This window comes from Castor canadensis, chromosome 10 (assembly GCF_047511655.1).
Source record: "Castor canadensis chromosome 10, mCasCan1.hap1v2, whole genome shotgun sequence".
Lineage (NCBI taxonomy): Eukaryota > Metazoa > Chordata > Mammalia > Rodentia > Castoridae > Castor > Castor canadensis.
This window is the reverse complement of record NC_133395.1, coordinates 64,438,292-64,458,285: the sequence shown is the minus strand read 5'-3', so window position 1 is coordinate 64,458,285 and position 19,994 is coordinate 64,438,292. Positions and strand designations below refer to the sequence as shown.

Here is a 19,994-nt window from a genome sequence, read left to right as displayed (position 1 = left end):
GTCAGCCCTCTCCCAAGGTGTCCCCCGTCATAATGTGAGCATCACAGAGCACGGGAGAAGGCTTGGGAGGGTGAAGCTGCTGCACAGGCATTCAGTGTGGCCAGGGTGGAGGGCACTTCCTGGGGGCCATGCTTCCCAGGTGGGGAAGGGATGGGCTCATAGAGCCCGTCAAGAAGAAGGCAGTGTAGCGAGGTGGACTTCTCCCTGCTGTGGTAGCAGAATGACCACTGCCCAGTGTGCATGCCCTAATCCCTGGAACCTGTGACTATGTCACCTTTACATGGCAAATAGACCTTGGCAGGTGCAATTTCAGGACCTTGAGATGAGGAGAGTGTCCTCGATTATTCAGTGGGACCGATACAATCACAGGGTCCTCATAAGACAGACAGGAGGGTCAGGGTCAGAGAAGGAGATGTGATGACAGAAGTTGAGGCTGGAGGATGTGCCACAAGCCTGGGAATGCAGACGCCTCTAGGAGCTGGAGAGGCGAGGAACAGAATCTCCTCTAGTGCCATCAGCGTTTGGGGGATGGCAGGGGCCGCTTCACCGACCCATCTCAAACCTCTGACTTTCTGAGATGACATCTGTGTTGTTTTAAACCACTACATTTGTGTTCATTTGTCACAACACCAAGAAAATGAACACTCTACTCCATCGGTAGGGAAGAATGGGAGGGGGAACCAGCTTTTGTAAATCACTATTACATGAATAGCAGATCACTGTGTCCTCCGTGAGCTCCAGCCAGGGGACAGCTTAATGGAACTGCATCTGAGGACAGGACAAGGCCAGGGAAGTAGCTTCATTCGTGTGCCCATGGGCTCTTGCCCAAGGAAGGTGGACTTAGGATGCGGGTGAATTTGGACCTTGGTAGGTCACAGTACCACCTGAATGTGTCCCCAGGCCAAGAAGGAAGTCCTCTTTTCCACCAAGACCTAAGCATAGCTCTGTCAGATCCCAGGGGGCCTTCAGGACCTGCCATCCTGGCACAGCCATGAAATCTGCCACCCGTCTTCTTAGTGTTTCTCAGACTGCACAGGAAATGGGACAGTGGTGGCCATCAAAACAGCATCCCTACAGGGGTATCCACTGCCCTGTGCAGCTCAGAGGGAGTGAGGTTGGTAGGCGCTCACCCCTCTCTGCTCTGTACTGTGCTTAGTGGCTGGACGGACGCCTCCAGAACTGGGTTTTGGGGCTCCAGGCTCACTGTGAGGGGCATGCACACTCAATGTGAAAAGCTGAAAGGGCAAGAGTCCAGATCCCATGTCTGTTAATAATGGAGAGTTACACTGCTGTATCTCAGCTAATTACAGCCAGCCCCCTGACCCACAGGGGTCTGTGCATTCCAAGTCACCGTTGATATTACCAAACTCTATATAAACACCTTTTCTTTACTATATGCACAGTAGTGTGGCCACCCGTTGCTAGAATTAATGCATGTCCCACTGCATCACTACTCTTGAGCTGTAGAGATGTTATGTTTAAGTATTGCTTAAACGTAAGCTTTAGAAGCCGGCAAGAGGAGGGTAGCATATACAGTGTCTACACACTGAACAAAAGGATGATTCATGTCTCAGTTAAGATAGAATGGAATGGCACAAGATTTCATCATGCTACTCAGAACAATTTAAAACTATGAATTGTTTCTGGAATTTTCCATTTAATGTTTTGAGGCTGCTTATGACCACAGGAGATGGAAAGCACAGAAAGGAAATCTGAGGAGGGACTACTGTATGTACAGCTTCCATACTTAGAGTTTTGCCCTTGCCTGTGGGCACCCACATGGTTAAGCTTTCCTTGGTGCCGTGTGCCTCCTGTAGGTAGTCATGTCAAGCGTGGTCCCCACCTCCACCCCTGCCTCTGTCTGCAGTGTGTGCTACTGGTTTTGTTCTTTGATCTTTGCTCACTGATCTTCCCCTCTCTGTCCCCCAAGATCACCTCTCCCGACTCCAAATGTGGCAGTTTTCTCACAGAACATGGGGATAGGCCAGTCACTCATCAGAACTGAGACCCAGAGTTGAGGACTTCTTTGCCAAGTGTGGTCTCACTGCTTTGGGATCAGACAACACCTGAGTACAGCTGAGGTCTGATAAGGGCCAGGGAGGATATAATGATTTCTATTGTTTGTAACTGATGTCCCTCAAGGGATTCTACTCTGCTATACTCTAGAGCATGAGCCAATTCCCACATTCATTGGACACCTGCTCCATGCCAGCCTATGCTAGGGGCCTGAGAAACAACAGTGGACAGGGCAGAAGCCACCTGGGTCCTCCTTGAGCAGCAAGGAACAGAGGCACACAAGCTACTGGTGGAGAGGAAGACCTGTGTGCTGAGGATCTGAGTTTCCTCCAGGAAAGTGGGGCTGGGGGAGTCCCTGCGTGCAGCCTGCGGGTTTTTCTTCTCACCTGTTTTGCTCATGGCTCATTTTCGCCTCCTGCAGAGAAGGCAGGAGCTAGCTCTGGGTCCTAGTCCAGCCTAGTTGGGTGATGACTGTTGCAGGAGGTGGTGAAATCAAGGGTCATGCATTAGAGTCCTTGCCAGCTTGGCTAGGGCTCATCCCATGTGTCTGCTGCCAGGCCCCAGGACCCCTCCTCAGGGTATCTTCTCTTTCCTGCTCATTCTTTGCTCAGTTGTGAGCAATGGGCCCAAGTGCACCTGGGCAGCCACTTTTCCTCAGTGCCTCCTGGCTGGGTCCACCCTCCAGGTGTGTAGCAGCTGAGTCACTTATGTGTCATGTAAAAATCCCTGAGCAGCTGCACAACTGCCTCTCTCCAGAGGTGGCCTAAAACTGAGGTAGTGAGGATCTAGGAACTGCTTCACATCCCTCCAAGGGGGCTTGCTGGGACAAGGGAAGGTCAAGGAGGCTGACATTTGTCCCCAGCTTCTCCTGTGCAAAGTCAGGGGTGGGCATGTGGGGTGCCAAGTGGCCTGTTCCCTCATGTGTCCTCCTACCCCACAATGTCCTGGGGAAAGGATCTCGTGAGCACTGTCACTCCTGCCTTAGATGGAATGAGCAGGGGCTGAGGGAAGCCTGCCGTGAGGACTGGGGATCTGAGGACAGGCCCAGGCCACCTCAGGACTCTCCAGGATTTTGGAAATAGCAAGTGCAGTGCTCAAATTATCTAGAAGCGTACAGGAACAGCAGTGAAGGACAGCGCAGCTCTCTTCTGGATCTGCCCACCAGCTGTAACCATGGCCCTGCGGTGGCTCACCTGGGCTCCCTGCCACTCTTTGCTCTTCCCTATAGGGAAGAAAACCCAGCAGCAGCCACCACAAGCACTTTGTGCTAGTCTCCTGCTGTAACTCAGGTGTCCTCACAGTCCCTGTGAGGTGGCTGCCACCATCTGCCACCATGCCATTGACAGATGAGGGATGTCCTAGCTGGTCCCGCCACAGCTTTTGGGAAGCAGGCTCTCACAGATGCCACAGTGGGTCAGCAGCCTTAGCGCCTGGAAAGATGACACGATTCATCCAGAGGAACAGATACGGGAAATAAGAAGATGGCTCCTCACGGCATGGGTGACAGGAGACGAGGTTACCAAATGACAGAGCGCCTGTATGAAGGAAAGCTGATCAGGCCTGGAAACTCCGTGGTTGGTAAATGTCCACAGAAAAAGAAAACTGTCGGCACTGTATCATTAAATGAAGACACCAGGTCTTAAACTGCACACACCTTGGGATCCCCTTGTTGTTCCAACCACACCCCTACAGACAGGTGTACATTGGTGCTGTGTTGCATCCTTGGTGACCTGGAGACTTTGGGGACTGAGCAGAACTTAGCCCTCCGCTGAGCAGAGCTGGGATACTTGACATCTCCTGTTGTCATACAGAGAGGACATTTTTGGCAAAGAGGAGGACTGAGGCTGGCAGTGATTGGGTGTGGTTTCTCTGCTCTTTTCCTAATGGAGACAGGCTGTTTACTCTGTCTTGCTCTCCAGACTCTTACAGTCTCAAGTTCACCATCCCGACAACTCCAACTTCAATTCTTCTGCTTACAAAATCCGTGTCTAGCAGGCCCACTGCAGGGATCTAACGAGGTGCAGGTCACCATCTGTCATCCCCAGGTTGTAGAGTAAGATGACGTCTCAGTGTAGCCAGCCTGTGTGGCCATAGAGGGCCCTGGAGGACAGGGCAGGTGGACATTTGTCATATCTGGGGGCTACTGTACAAAGTTTCAAATTCCTTCTTTTTACTATTAGGATACTGTAATTTTTCCACAGTAAACAAGCATTTTTCCTTTCTGTAAAAAGAAAGAAAGGTTATTTAAAATTATTTACTTTATTATTTTTTTTTGTGTGTGTGTGTGTTTCTGGGGATTGAACTCAGGGCCTCACTCCTGCTAGGTAAGTGCTCTACTACTTGAGTCACGCCCCCAGTAAAAAAGTTTATTTTTAATTGAAAAAAATGAGGTCTTAGATTAGATGATCCCTTCTCCCTATCTAGAAAACTCTGATCTCGATTTGGCCCGTAGAAGTCCTTTTCCCTGGTTTCTTGTCTATCCTTGGCATCCAGAGAGGGCTGTTTTGTTTCCCATGTGCCCCGGATGGAGACGCCACTTTCCCTGCAACCTGAGTATGGCCAACTTTGTCATGCATCAGGCAGGGGGATGGGTGTCGCAGCCCTCTGAGGTACAAGGTGAGGCTGGGGAGCCAATCCAGGCAAAGGACTCCTCTAAGTAGCCCTGGGGTGCAGGCGTGCAGAGGGAGAGGCAGAGGAACCTGGCTGTATTCCTCTCTAAAGAGAAGACACTAGAACAGTCCACAAGACCAACAGCCAGGCTTCTCTGGGAGGTGAGGCTCATCAGAGTGATAGCTACCACAGGGGATTTCCGTGATACAGCCCGTCATTATAGCTCCCGTTTATTAGGATAGAAAGAGGGGTGATCGCTTTCAGGCATAGGCTGATCCAGGTGCAGGTTCCCTGGAGCCCTGGGGAAAACAGGGACCCAACATACTCTGAGGTTCTGGTGAGCAGCATTTTCTACCAGGCAAAACCTCAGGGGCTTTAGAGCAAAGTTCTTTGGAATCAGTTCTAGTCAGCTTGGATAAATGCTATTTTGAAGTAGAAAGAGAGCGATTTATGATCTTCCTTTTTTTGTACTTTTTTTTTTTGCATTAAAATCACCACACAAGATTCCTTCACTCGAGGATGTCACCCTCGTCAGCCTGCCTGTCCTTCTCCCAGCTGTGAGTCTGTGGATGCCAGGGCTCCAGGCCAGTCTGGGGACAGACACCATGCTGTGGCTTACACTGACCCCTGCAGTAGCCGCTATCTTCAAGGCAACGTCTCCCATGGCTATGAAAGCAGTTGACGCAGGGCTGGGGCCAGCAGCTTGGACTTCAAGGTGTACCCTTCCCCCCATAAACCTAGGAGTGGGACTTTCCCCTTTCCTGTGACTGTGCCAGGGCTCTGTGGATCAGCTAACTCCTTCACCTGATAGAGTTTAGTATGGGGAAGTGCCTCACTCCTGATTTTGAGCCCCTCTTTCCCATTTCCTTCTGAGCTTGGTGGGTCCCCTGAAGACTTCAGGTGCTATCCCTGTCATCCAGGTCCAGGGCAAGGCAGGGTCCTGCAGGGCCAGGGTAGAGGGGATTCCTACCTTGGGGATGGGAGATGTCTGAGAAGCAGGGAGCTGGCCAGAGCCACAAAGCCAAGGGGTGACTGTGACTGCTCCTTTTTCAGGAGCATTACCTGATGTTCGGGTTTTGTACTCTACCTCCGAAGGCTCCGAGTAGACATAGTCAGGTACCAGTCAGCCCCTTTTTTCTGGTGCTCTGACCTGTTGATGATAGTTGTTCTTGCCCCACTCCTCACCCCCTACTATCCAGGCCTGGCTGCAACCTGCTGGTCCCCAAACCCCCATCCAGCTACAACCCATGCCTGGTGAGCACCTGTGAATCCACCAGCCCTCTGTAGGCTTCATGATGCTGATGCTGGTGGTTAACCAGTGGGATCTCTGAGGACATATCCAATTCTGCGTGGGCTCCTCCACCCCTCTCCAGGAGGTGTGCATCACATAGCAGATGGAGGCTGCAATGTACTGCAGTGGCTCCCTTGTCTTTGCTGCTCTCTCTCACTTTTAGGTCAGAAACCAGTTTCTATACACATCCTTTTGCTAGAACGTTCTCACCAGTGGAAGAGGAGAAACCCAATGAAGACATCCCCTGGCTGGCTCAGAGATTTAAACAGGCCAGGCCACACCCAGTGCAGGCCCAGAGACATGGGAAAATCCCAGGTGTGCATCAGGGCCTGGTGAACAGGCTCCACTTCAACCTCCCGGTAAAGATGCCACTGTCCCAATGAGGCTCCTGTGAGGAATGGGGACTTTTATTTTAAAATACCTACGACAGCAGGCTCTGAAGATGAGGCAGGGACTTGGGAATGTGGTTTTCCAAAATATTCTAAGTGTAAGACTCACCAACATTGTCAGTTTGAGGGGGTATAGGAGTGAGAGGAAGAGGAATGTACTTTCTGTGGACTTTTTCCTCCCATCTCAGCTCCTGTGTCCACAGGCTGACACCCCCCGCCCCCTCCCACCACAACTGCTCTGTACCCTGGGAGAGGGCTCACAGTGCATTGGCTGTGTGTGTCCCCAGAAGCACAGCACAACCAAGGGACAGCTCATACTTATACAAACTTAAAAGGCCAAGTTTACATTTGCTTAAGATCAGGAGTGCCTTCAATCACACACTGGCGTTCTGATGCCACACTTTGATAAAACATCTGTATCACACCAGACTCTCCCAGTGGGTGCAGAGAAAGTTGTAGCAAAACCAACCAACAGATTTACATAAGTTCTTGGTGTTTAAGTCGAAATAAACATGACTCATCTCCCATGACAGAGGAAAACTCAGATGGGTGTGGCTCCTCTGTGGTGTTTGGACATTCAGATCCAAGGGGTCCCAGCCAAGGACACAAGGAAGGGAGTTTTCTGGGCACACCTGACAGGAGGTGGCACTGTCAAGCATTGGCTCCACTTGACCCCCTGCTCCTTTTCTGCAGGAGGAGGATGGGTCCTTCCACATGCTGGGTGTGGGTGAGGCAGAACTGGCTCAGGACGGGGCTTTGGAGAACGGGTCAACCCAGCCACCCATGGTGGTTCCACACTGGGGAGGGTACTTGATCTCTTCATACCTGTTTTCTCCTCCATAAAATGGTCCCCATGAGTTTTGAAAGGGGTCCTCCTGGCTCTATTTTCCCTGAAGTCCTTTCTCTTCAGTCAGAAAGTTTACTACTAAGTGTAGTAAAAGCAGATTTACACTAAAGACAAGGACCATGTAGTCGTGTCTATGTGGCTCATCTGTGTCTCCTAATGGCTGCTCTTCTTGCTGTCTAGACAGCCAGGTGTAGCAGGGACCTGGAAACTCTCCCCACCCCCAGTGGGTTAGCCCCACAAGGGTAGCACCAAGCAGGGTTGGATGTGGGGTGTACGTGGTCACATGTAGCAACAATGATGGGACCACAATCGCAGGCAGGTGTTCACAGACGTTTATTTGAAACCATGGAGACCACTCTGCGCTGAGAGCCCCACATTGGTGACGGCTACACGTACGTTAGAGTTAGAGGGCAGCACGGAGGAAGAACAAGCAGAGTGGAAACATTCACAACATTCAGCAGCATTTGGATGTTAAGCCTGGATACAGACACCTTAATCACAGTGCTCAGTACCACCTCGCCACATTTAGGAGGTCAATGTCAAGACTGGTCAGTCCGGTTGGTGGAATCCAGTGGCAAAGAGCAAGGCAAGTGCCAGAGGGTTCCAGAACCGGCCTGGAGGGATCTGCTGTGGCTTTTGGCTTGCTACATTCTCAGCCTGACCCCATGAAGTTCCTCATTCCAGAAAAAGAAAAGGACACCCACAAAGTAACAGGCCCAGGGGAGCCAGGTCCAGATGTGGGCCATAGCCTGCTGGCTGTGCAGAATGGAAGAGAGTGTGTCCCTGGTTATGAATGTGGTAGGGGCAGGCCCGGATGTGGGGCCAGCACTTCCCTGTTGTCCAGTTTGCAACAGCGTTTTGTACATTTTCACACAAAGATTTTCTTTTGCAAAATGACAGTACCTTGAAAAACAAAGTCATTTGAAACGCCAGGAATGGCATAAGACACACGTATGTAACGATGGCTAAGGGTGACACAAGTGTTTTGGTCCATACTTCATATTGGCATATGCTACCAGCAAAAGGCTGCCATTCATTTAAATGATAAAAAGTATAATAACTGAAATACTTTTTTCAAACCATTTTCCCCCAATTTTTTAAGTTATAGCTCTCTCATCCATCCCAGAGTATCAAGGAAACAAAAAAAGGAATCAAATATCAAGGTCAGATTCCAGATTTAACCTTTGAACCAATTTGCAATTGCAGATATTCCTCTTCCAAAAAAGTCAAGATACTTTTGACTCATACAGGTGACCATTTTGAGGTATCTATTTTTAATGATGGTAACACGATTAACTTCTGCCTTCACTATCTTTTTTTAAAACCAAACTCACTAGACCCTAGATGGAAAAAAATCCAGAAAGCAATTCACTTGATAATGGCAGAAACCAACAAAGCCATGGTCACGTGCTCTCATTTGTCTGAGCCAAGCCAGCCACATGACTGTCACTGCTTTGGGTTAGTCCAGTAATACACAATTCATGGAATCACAGGATCACAGGACTGGAAGGAACCTTCAGAGGTACTGCTGCATTCATCCCTAACTCGAAGCTCTAGCCTCCTTTTCAACATCTTTGAGGAGGAGCTGTGTACTGTTAAAAACTTCCCTGGCATGGGAAATGTAAGGGAGAGACCCCACTCCAATTGAGGACAGATCTAATTTTTAGACACCACTGACATGTGTCAGAACTAGAGGCTTCTATGGGAAGGGTAATGTTAAAAGGCAAAAATGCAAACTGAAATGCCCGATGCTTGTTGTGTGGTTCTTGCTTGTAAAGCTGAGCTAAAGTTTAAATGCAAAACACAGATGTTCCTGGATTCAGTTAGGACCTGGGTCTTAAAAAAAAGGCAAAAAAACCCCAAAACAAAATCCAAAACCAAAAAACCCAAACAAACAACCCCACCCCACAAAACCAACAACAAAAACCACAGCAAGAAATAGCTGCTGCCATGGGGTGCTCTTGCCTTGGCAGAGCCAGGTCTCTCAGGTGGTGGCTGCCTCCTTTTTACTTTAACTGCATTGAGAAAAATCTTTCTCTTCCACTTGGCGAGCATCCCTGCAATGAGGAATTACTCCATTTACCTCACTGTACTGGAATGACCTGTTACATTCCAGAGCGACCTAAGGCTGAGGACAGGAAGGGCAGCAGCTGCCCATTTGTGCCCTGCAACTCTTACCACTCTGTCTGTAGGTGCAATGCCACCCCAGAGCAAAACAATTTCCTGACTTGTGGGTCAAGCAGTGCAGTTAAGCACGGACCACCTATGGATTAGCCTGTAAGTTCTTCCAGGTCAAGGCATGACAAGTGCATACCATGGCTTTCAGCTCCACCTCACAGTCTCCAGTGAAAGGTAGTGTATCCAGAAAGACCCCAAAATTAGTAATTATTGGTCATTTTTAGACACCAAGTTTTGGGACTTTCCCAAAGAAAAAGAAACAGATACACACACTGATATAGGGAGAGTCCCTGACAAACTGTCACGGGAAGCTGTGTGTGCCTTCCTTCTCCAAGGCATGCCAGGGAGCATCAGTGTGTAACAGCCAGGAGGGCTTGGTCCCCGGTGTGCAGTGGAGCCACTCAATGTTCTCTGGCAATGCCAATTCACTTACAATCCTTGGGCTCCCCAGGAAGATTTGATGGTGGGCTTGCTGACACTGCTTCTGCCTAGATTCTCTTTCGTCCTACTCAACTCACTCTTTCTCACTCTTTGTCACTCAGTTCAGATGTCCCCTGCCAAGTCCCTTCTGCCCCCTTGATACATACGTTAGTGGTACTCAGGCAGCTCGAGGGATGGGACCCTAAAGACACCTCTATTGTTACATTGTCACACTGTGCCTGTCTGCTCATCTGTGTGTGGGTTCTGCATAATCCAGGGAGGGGCGTCAGAGACCTGTTGCCCTCAGGGCCTAGTTTAAGCCTGGCATGTGGTAGCCATTCAGCAAGAGTAGGTGGAGGTTGAGTGTGTGGTGCACACCTGTAATCTCAGCACTCAGGAGGTTGAGGCATGAGGATCATGAGTTTCATGCCAACCTGGGCTACGTTGTGAGACCCCATCTCAAAAAAACCGAACAAAACAGATGTTTGACCTGGACTAGAATCTAACGAATCATCTAGATAAATCAGTATTCAAAATGTACTTAATTTCTGTGTTTTCTAATCAATTTCCTAATGAAATATCAAGAAATATTTACCTAACATTGAAGAGGAGAAAATAAGAACATTTCGGCAAATGCTTTTCACATTAAAATATAAATCTTAGTGCACAAGATCACTTATATGCAATTAAACTACTCTGAAAAGGCAAAAACCAAAGGAATCTCACTTAATGAACATCTATGTCCACTAATTGTGTCATAGTTTGGAGCTATTCTTTTGATTAAAAGCCTGAATTCAAGCTTTAAGGATTAATGTTAAACAAAAATACATTATGCTTAAAAAAAAAATAAAACCTCAGAAGATGAAAATCTGATGTCCTACAAGAAGGGAAAATGCTGCAGGCCCGGACTCACTGGGGTCTCACCTTCAGCAAATGGGGTGATAGCACACGTCTTCCGGGTCTCTGGAGTCCCACTTCAATCTCACCACTGGGGTGACTGGAGGAGGGGAAGTGTGGGAAGCAGCCCGTGGGTAAAGCACTGCAGTAATTGCCCCTGATACAGTGCACACCCACTCATAACCTTAGGGTCAGACCTAAAGTGGTGTTTCACATGCTCCAGTGAGGAATGAGCCTGGTTCCAGAGACTTCCTGTCCCAAGGCTGCCCCACCCACTCATGCCCTTAGTAGGTAAGGTGCAAAAACAATTGCTTCCTGAATATTCTTTTAGAGTGTCGTGTTTATACCTCAGCTAGATCTAACTGCCTAGTATGACTGAAGTGTTTTTTGCATGGAGCATTCTAGATTTCAAGATCTCTTCCAGCTTTGTGATTTTATGATTCTTTGAATAATTGAAACAAATGAGAAAGACAGTAGGGTTGATTGACCTCATATAAAATGAACTAAGATTCCAAATACTTATTCTAAGTACACTTTTGCTCCTGTGAGGATGCGCCCTGGCAGCTGGAGGCTCTGGTACCATCATTCCTTTGGAGGAACCAAGGTGTTCACACGAGACAGGTTTTCTTCCACCAACTAGGGAATGACTGTAGAATATGTGCAGTTCTGCCACTTCCCAGTATAGTCACATTGGGCATTATTTGTGTTTCAGGAACACAGCAAAAATATAAGGAAAGTACAAACCCCACAGGATAAAATAAGAACTATGATTTTTTACCTAGAGAGGAGACAAACAGAGTGCTGGTGCCAGATTTCACTCCTAATGAGTGAAGTCTCCAGTTGCCCAAAATGCCTGGAAAACACTCAACACCAGCCCATATTTTTCTACCAGCCACAAAACTAGTAGACACCTAATGCAGAAACACAGGAATTCACAGTATTGTGGACACATACTGTTTGCTAAGCTCTTCTCACCAAATTCAAGCACACACAGATAAGGGGAGAGAAAGGGCAGGGCAAGGCTATCTTGGCGGGTCTGTGGTTTTCAGTCAGGATCCTCGTCACCACTGAGGTTTCATGTGGCTTCAACTTCTGAGTTGGCTCTGTGGGTTGGGCTCTACCACTGCTGGGAGGGTCATGGAACAGAGACACAGTGTGCACACGTGATCTAACGGGGACAAACAGCTTCCCAAGTGGGGTCTGAGTTCATCTATACCTAGCTGGGAATCTGCACAAGACTTGGTGGGTGCTGGAGCCTCTGCCCTCCTAATACTGCTTTCCTTCCCACATACAGAGGCCAAGCTCTGAAGTTCAGAAAGGAAGTTCAAAGTGATTCATTCCTATTACTAATTTCCAACACTTCACAGGGTCTTGTAATAAACTATAAAATAGATACGTGAATGTTACATCTAATTCCCTTTTTAAAGCTCTCTTGCAGAGCAATCATGCAGAAAAGACTCAAAGTAGTTATAACAGCTTTGACTGACTGCAAGCAGGAGTACTGTGGGAGGGGCAGTAAAGTGACAAGTAGAGATGCCTTCCCTGTGCATGTGTGTATGTGCATGCATACACCGTCAGAGCTGTGGTCTCAGGTGACAGCTGCCATGCATCATGGCTGAGTGAGACACATGCAGGGGCCGTGCTTCTCAGTGTTGGGCAGCAGAATCAGCTCCAGAAGCCGCATGCCCAGGAAGCACTTGGTCAGTGTGTGGGGGTATCTAAGCATGGCCTGTAGTACTTCCCCCAGTTAGACTGTTCATGAGGGGAAAAACCAGCTCCAGTTACTACCTATCACCAAAACCTGTCAAAATGGAAGGGAACCACATGCTGTGGAGGTAGGGCATGACAGAGAAGGGAAGCAATCAGCCTGTTTATCTGCAAGACTTTATTTAACCTGACTTGGTGATCCCCTGATACTCCTGACAGGTGAGGATCCAATGAGGTGGTATCAGTGTAAAGTGCTTAGCAGGTACCTGTTACAAGCTTGCCAATAATTTTAATTCTATTTTGACAGATAAAAATAAGATTTTTAAAAGGTGAATTGCTATTTCATTTTATCAAACTTGACTGGATTCCCTTAGAAGAATTCTTCAGGTTCATTTTCTTAAAGTCCTCCTATGTTCTTAACAGGAACACAGCATGAGTTATAGGAGTCAGTACCTTCATGTCTCAGATCACCTACAGCCTTAGTATGAAATTGTACAAAGAGTTCTGATGAAATATATCAAGGCAAAAATGTTTAAATAGCTGGTTTTTAAAAGGGGGAACAAAACACAGATGGCAAAGAATAGAACAAAATTATAATCTTCAAGTAATAAACATTGAAGTTCAGAGAGGATGTCACACACAATAATCTCTCTCTCTTTTTTTTTTTTTTGGTAGTACTAGGGTTTGAATTCAAGGCTTGGTGCTTGCTAGGCAGGTGCTCTACCACTTGAGCCATGCCCCTAGCCCCAGAAAAACATCTTAAAGACACTTCTTTTTTTGAACTATGTAGGTTTTTGTTTTGTTTTAACGAGTAAAGATGAGCTATCTTATATATAAAAAAAAAAAAAAAAAAAAAAAAAAAAAAGCAAGCTAGCAAGCATAAAAAGACTCCTGAAACCCCAACTGAATTCTGAAGATCCAGGCACTGATGGCTGAAGCTCTAAGTTATAGCATCTACTTCTGGGGAGGGGGTGATTGGGAGCAGCTTCTCACAGCATTTCTAATGTGGGAAGACAGAGAAAACTGAGACAGAAATCCAAGGTCATTTCTACTCAGTGAGAACACAAGTGCGTTAGACAGTGCAATTGGGTCATTCTTTTTTCAGGTGATTGAAGAACTCAGCTGGTTGATCCACACAAGTCTTCCAACTCTCTCCACTGAGGGCTTGAAAGCAGAAACCCAGGAAGAAACAGTGTAAATTACATATACTCTGGTGAAAAGCAGAAGGTGTGGGCAGATGAAGACAGAAGAGAAGAAAATGATACTGGCCACATGACACAACTATTTTATAGTGGCCAAAATACCCTGAATAGATATGTGCCTCATTTCTCTGACACACAAAGCAACACGTAAAATGGAGGACTGACAAAAGAAAAGTTAAACTCCACACACAGATTTTTTCAGTACACTCAAAACAATGTAGCAGAGCCAGACTGTATAAGCCATTTGATAAAAAAAATATCTTCTTTTACACTGTATGAACAAGCTGAAGAGTCCCTGCAAGTGTTCTGTCCTAGTTCACCACAGATTGAACAAGGGAGATGCAATTCACCAGTGTCTTCAGCGTCTCTTCCTGCTCACACATCTGCTTTATTCTCTAGTACTGATTTGGATTAGAACAACCGTTTTTTAAGTGAAAACTATCTTCCTAATTCCTGGGAGAGCCATCACGATACTACCGGGGTCATATCCCACAACTGTAAAGACAAAAAGAAGAGAAAGGAACTAAAATCAAATTGTATTAATGAAGAACTCAAGAAATTGAACTCAAGTGAATTTTTTTTTTCATTTAACAAGCAATTACCTACTCCACTAACATATTTTCTAAATCTATAAAGCCCGAAACCACGACAAGGGCAGCCTGACATTTTGCTCTAGCTAATGGAGAATAAAGGCAGATCAGATCCATTGAAGGGGGAGGGAGCTACCAAACACTGGACACCAAGCACATGCTGTGCTATTTCCATCTCTTCTCATTTCGTCTTCCAAACAATTCATAAGATGTCAAAAATAAAGGAACCAAGGCTTCCACAGGGGTTATTTAACCTCCTCATCTTGCTGCTGTTCCAAGAATGGGATGGGAATAACACATAGCAGCCCCTTCTGTCCTAGGCCTCTGCTGTGGCACTTGATCCATCTGATTTGCGACAGTCCCCAGAGGGGCCCTGGATAAACATTCTTGGAATAATTGATCTCAGTGGGAAAAGTTCTTGTTTATCAATGGTTGGTTTATCTAAGTCCTATCTCCTTTCAATGCCCCGCTCAATCCCACCTGCTTCATGACACCTTCTCTAGGGGCACCCTCTCTCTCTGCTGAATGCTTAAAATAATTCTGTGTTACTCTTTTGACTGCTTTATATGTGACTTATTATTGTCCCACATAGGTAACCCGTTCCTTGCAGGTTGGAACCATGCATGCAAGAGGCTCTCAAATTTGCTCATGCCAAGGTTAACCTTCTGAGCAGAGCCTCACAGTGTATTTACAAGACCACAAACGGAAAGCTTGGAAGTTGGCAACTTACCTTAATAACTCTGTCAGTTCCAGAAGTCAGTAACCACCCCCTGGTTGCATCAAAATGCACATGCACAATGTTATGCTTACTGTCGTGGAAGGTAGCTGTGGGAGCACGTCTGGAAGAGCAAGATCAGAGTAAGAGGTGGCCACATGAATTATGGAAATCTAGAGTAACACTGCACTCTCATTGTTGGCCTAATAGCTAAAACTGCTTCACTGTTAGAAATACTCCCAGACTTGCTTTTATTCCCTGGTGATCTAGTATATGATTTTAAAAAGATAATAAGGTAAAAGGATTCTTATAGTCTCCAAAATGGGAAGAAGATGAAATCTTCAAAGGTCCTTTCAGGAGAATGTGCTATTCTGATGGAGTCATGAACAGCTCTCCATGCGCTTTTGAGAAGTCTTTTAAAAATCCAATACTTTTGCTAAATTTGTATTCAAATGACAAGTGCCAGTAAAATAGTCTACCTTGGCCTATTAAATTAAAAAAGAAAGGTGAGCTTTTCCAATGCCTAGGTCATTCTAATCAAAGGCCATCTTTTTTTTTTTTGGTTTTTGTTTTTTCTTTTCTCACTGGTAAACTTCAAACTTAAGCTTTTCTGTAGTGTTCTAAAGCTTTAACAAGCATTAGTAAGAAGGTTTGTCAGTTGCCCAGGTGCTCTAGAGGCAACTCAGTGCTTCCATGGAGAAGAGGCGGAAGTCACAGGCAGGTGGGAAGCCAGGGAGACAGTCAAGCAGACAGCTGTTCCTAGTCATGTTTCAAGGGGGGCCCACTCCACCACAGTGAGCTCTCCGAAGATGGTGTTCTTTCTTTTTTCTATAGCTAAATCCACAGGAGAGATCTACAGTATGCTAAAACTGATCACATTAACTGTTCAGAATTAAAGACTTAGGCTTAATTTGTAAGTCCCTTAAACTTTGATCTGTCTTTATAAAATGAGGAATTGAATTAGATTATCTCCAAGGTCTCAATTTGATGAGAAGAACTCTTATTAATTTCATCATGTACGACGAGTGGAAATAGTCAATGGACATAAATGCTCACTTATGCAAGGGCATCTCAATTTGTATTTGATACGTAAACAAGAATACTTAGAATTATCTGCCTGTATGCACAGTGATGGAAGATGGGGAGTACATGCCATCCTCCTGCAGCTCTCTACCTTCAAACTTGTTTCAGAGCACTCTGTTTGCACCTGGGGGCAGTTTTTCAATTAGCCAACATTAAAGAAGCAACACAGATCTGCCCACCTTCCAAAACATACCTTCTCAGCAGGCGTAAAACAGGACTGGTAAACAGCCAGCTGAGCAGTGGGCATTGGGACTATTTGCATCTTAGGTACAGTGGCTTAGCTTTTCCTGGAAACTGAAACCTACTGGAGCCCATGGGCTGATTCAACTCCTGTAAAGATAGCAGCCTGGACAACAAAGCCAGTCCCTGGGCTTCCGCACTCCTGTGCAATTCTCAGTAAAATCAGCGGACAGAGGGGTTTACTCAAAGGGCATCTTCTTAAATGCATATACCCCTGGGATTAAGGAGATCATGGAGATGAGTTCTTTGAGCATATTCTCTCTCTTTTTTTTCCTACTTGCACACCAATGTTTATTTTAGTGCTATTCACAAAGGCCAAGCTATGGAAACAACCCAGATGCCCTACAACTGATGAATGGATTAAGAAAATGTGGTATTTATACACAGTGGAGTTTTACTCAGCAATAAGGAAGAATGAAATTATGTTGTTTGTAGGTAAATGGATGGAGTTGGAGGACATCATGTTAAGTGAGGTAAACCAAGTTCAGAAAGACAAAGGCCACATATTTCTCCCACATGTGGAAGATAGATCCAAAAGATAAACATACACACAAAGAGAAACATGACCATATACACATTTATATACAGAACATGTTTGTAATAGTGGAACTACTATATGGAACTTGGGGGCCTCCTCCAAGGGAAGGCCAAGGGAAAGGAAGACAGAATGACAGAGTCAACAGAGCATAGTCTCTCTTTACGTCTCTCAAGATCACACAAATTTCCTGGTGGCAAAGAAGGGCTTTTAGCACTTGCCATGGTCTATACTCTACACCAGCAGGAGCCATGGGGTCCTATGGTCCATGGCTGGGGTGAGTACAGCTCTCAGACTGAGGATCCTGCAACACACGGGAACTTACTCTTCATCTGTGATGGCCTCGTGGCAGCTGTCACAGACCCTCACTTCAAACTCAAAGCCCATCAGGGGGATGGAGGAGCGCTTGGAGCTGCACTTGCCACAGACGGCCTTCCCACACTTGCGGCAGTGGTGCTGGGGAGGGAGAGAAAACAGAGGCTGCTATGGCTCCACGATGCCCTTCTCACCATTAGGTGAGGGTGCCAGGCAAGAGTGCCTCAGACCCAGGCATAGTAGTGCATGCTTATAATCCCATCACTTGGGAGGCTGTGGAAGGAAGAACGTGAGTTCAAGGTCGATCCATGGGGCAATCCAGTGCCTAATAAGGGCACAGCAGGGTTCTCCTCCGTTTGGGTTGTGTTCAGAATGAGGACTGTTGGGAAACACAGCTGACAGTGCCATTCCCCTCTCCCACTTTCCCTTCCTCCGTCCTTTGCAGTAACCATTCCTGTGAAATACAGAGGAAGCACCCAGTGACAGGTAATCTTAAAGCTGGGTGCCACCTGCAGAGATCACTGCTGGATGAAGTGGAACATGGATGAAACCTGACCCAACTCACTGTCTATAACTTTGGCCATGTTCAGCCTAGGTGACCTAACACTTGATTTCCTTGGGGAAGAGCAGACCGAACCATGGAATTAGATCAAAGATGTTGTATCATAAGCAGGTCTAAATAGCTAAAACCAAACCAGAAGGAGGGAAAAATAACATAATTAAGGAGAAATAAATATCATTTATATAATTTCATGGTTTGGAACCAATGTGAGCTAAGCATGACGCCTCTGATTTTCAAGGTGTATTTCGGCAGATGCCATTAGAATTCTGAAATGTATCCCACAACCACTTCCTGGGAACAAATCACTACAGAAATGGAATCTAGTCAGAATGAGCTGGCGGGGGGTAAGTTAAGGTTCTGTCACAGGTAACTACAGGATAACTTCCCCACCACAACTCTCGCCATGGGGGCTACTTCTTTTAAGGTCACAAGGCTAAATTACTTCCACACAAGTACATTTTGATGAAGCATCCACTCCACCTACCTGCCTCAGGCCAATTTTCTTACTGTCCCACATTTGCTTGAAGTTCCAGAAGAAAGGCTGATCACACTTTTGGCAGGAATCACTGTCCAACCACTCAGGTGTCTTGACAAATAAAGCACACAACAGGTCACATGAGGAGCAATTGTGGACAAAGGAGAAAGTGATACTGAGGAAACTTCTGGAATCAGGATGTAGTTACCAGAAACAGGGCTGATTTCTCAGTCAGTCATTTACTGAGTGCCAGTATTTACTGAGTGTCTTGCATGTGTTGGGCTGCAGGATGGGATGTAGTGGTGAATAAAGGTATTTTCTACTTTCGTGGAGTATACAGTTCATTCAGGAAGACCAGCCATGAAAATACTACCAGTAATTATTCAATAAGACAAAGAGTTCAAAGCCTGAGGGGAAGCACAGAGTACTAAGGTAGAGATGAAAGCAGGGGGCTCTGACCCAGGTTGGGGTTCCCTGTGCATGGCAAGGCAGCTGAGACCCAATGATGGATGGGAGGAGGCTGGGCAAAGGGAGCTGGAAAGCAGACAGGTGACAGGGTGAGAGGCTGGAGGGGGTGGCAGGAATTGTACTACACAGGGTCCTGACTGTCATGTTGAGGACTTGGAACTTATCCTATTGGATGTGATCACCTATGCTCTGTTTGTGTACCATGATATTTAACTGCACATTACATAAACGCACAGCTGCCCATGCTGGACTGATATAACCTCACTACAACATGGTCACTGCTCGCTCAGGACAGGGTCCCACAGAGGTTCTGCTCCTTGGCTTATGGGTCACACACTGTTCTGGGCATTATTCACTATTTTCTAACCCTGTTGTAAGTAGTCAGATTTTAAAACAGTAGACAGGTTTTAAAAGTGTGTTCCATTTAAAGTCATTCTTTAGCAAGTCTTTACAGATTTGCAAGGTGACTGTGTTTGGTTCCAGAGTCCAATGTGCAACTTTGCAGAATTTATCACTTGACAAGAGGAAATTACCTCCTTTTTTACCCAGCACAGAACTCAAGGAACCTTGACAAATACATCCAACCCCAGGGCTTCCCAAAAGTGAGCTGCAGAGAACATCTGATTCACCAGACACTTACTATAAAAGAGTCTTGAGAGCAAACAAGTTTGAGAAATGCCATGAACTGCAGCCCACCCCCTGCAGACATTCACAGTGGACAGCAGCTTGGTAGAGGCCCTGGCATCCTTTTATAGTTAATGGGCCCTTTTCTGAGGATAAGCCTTTAGGATTTGCCTCGTCTACCTTCTGGCAGAAATGAACTAAAACTATACATTTTCTCAAAAGACAAGTGAAAAGGGGATTTTTAAAGAGCTCTACTCCTGGTTTATTTATTTTATTAAAACCAAACGAAAAGGAGTAAGCTTTGACTCATTTTGTAATTTTTGCGCCCTATTCAGTGTAAAGACAGACTTAATACATTAATACTAAGTTCTTAGCTAAAGACAATATTTTACCTTGAAAAGACTTAAATAAGTTGTAATTTTTCAGAACATATATCATAGAAGAATCAGAAATATTAAAAAAAAAGAATAAAAACCTAGTTGTTGTGCAAATAAATCAAATGATGCCTAGAATTTATAATCAGACTTGGGTCAATCAGTAATTTCTACTGTGACCTGAAAACACTGAATTAGAGTCAAATTCCTACAGTGAAAAACATATTAATGTGTTCCATAGAGAACTGAAGGAACAGTATTAATATTTGTTTATGGAATAATTTCTCAAATGTTAATTTAGTATAATTAAAAACATGAAAAACGTTCAATAAATAATGAACCGAAAAACCCCAGATATTAAGTAATACACATGGCACAAAGTTAACAGACTAGAAGATATTTACAAAGTGTCTCTAACAAGGAACTCCTGCAAATATCTACAATATACAAAGAGCT

General features: G+C 45.9%; 1 protein-coding gene across 4 annotated transcripts in view; it reads right to left on the bottom strand.

Moving 5' to 3' along the window:
- Positions 1 to 1,637: 1,637 nt before the first annotated feature.
- Wdfy2 (WD repeat and FYVE domain containing 2) overlaps positions 1,638 to 19,994 on the bottom strand; it is a 167,140-nt gene continuing 148,783 nt past the window's right edge. For all 4 annotated transcript variants that reach the window (XM_020184663.2, XM_020184665.2, XM_020184664.2 and 1 more), the window contains 4 exons: positions 18,082 to 18,183; positions 17,046 to 17,176; positions 14,878 to 14,986; positions 1,638 to 14,052 (listed from right to left, as the gene is read on the bottom strand). In XM_020184663.2, the coding sequence (XP_020040252.1) occupies positions 14,023 to 14,052; positions 14,878 to 14,986; positions 17,046 to 17,176; positions 18,082 to 18,183 (372 nt within the window). In that variant the 3' untranslated portion in view covers positions 1,638 to 14,022. The remainder of the gene's footprint in view (positions 14,053 to 14,877; positions 14,987 to 17,045; positions 17,177 to 18,081; positions 18,184 to 19,994) is intronic.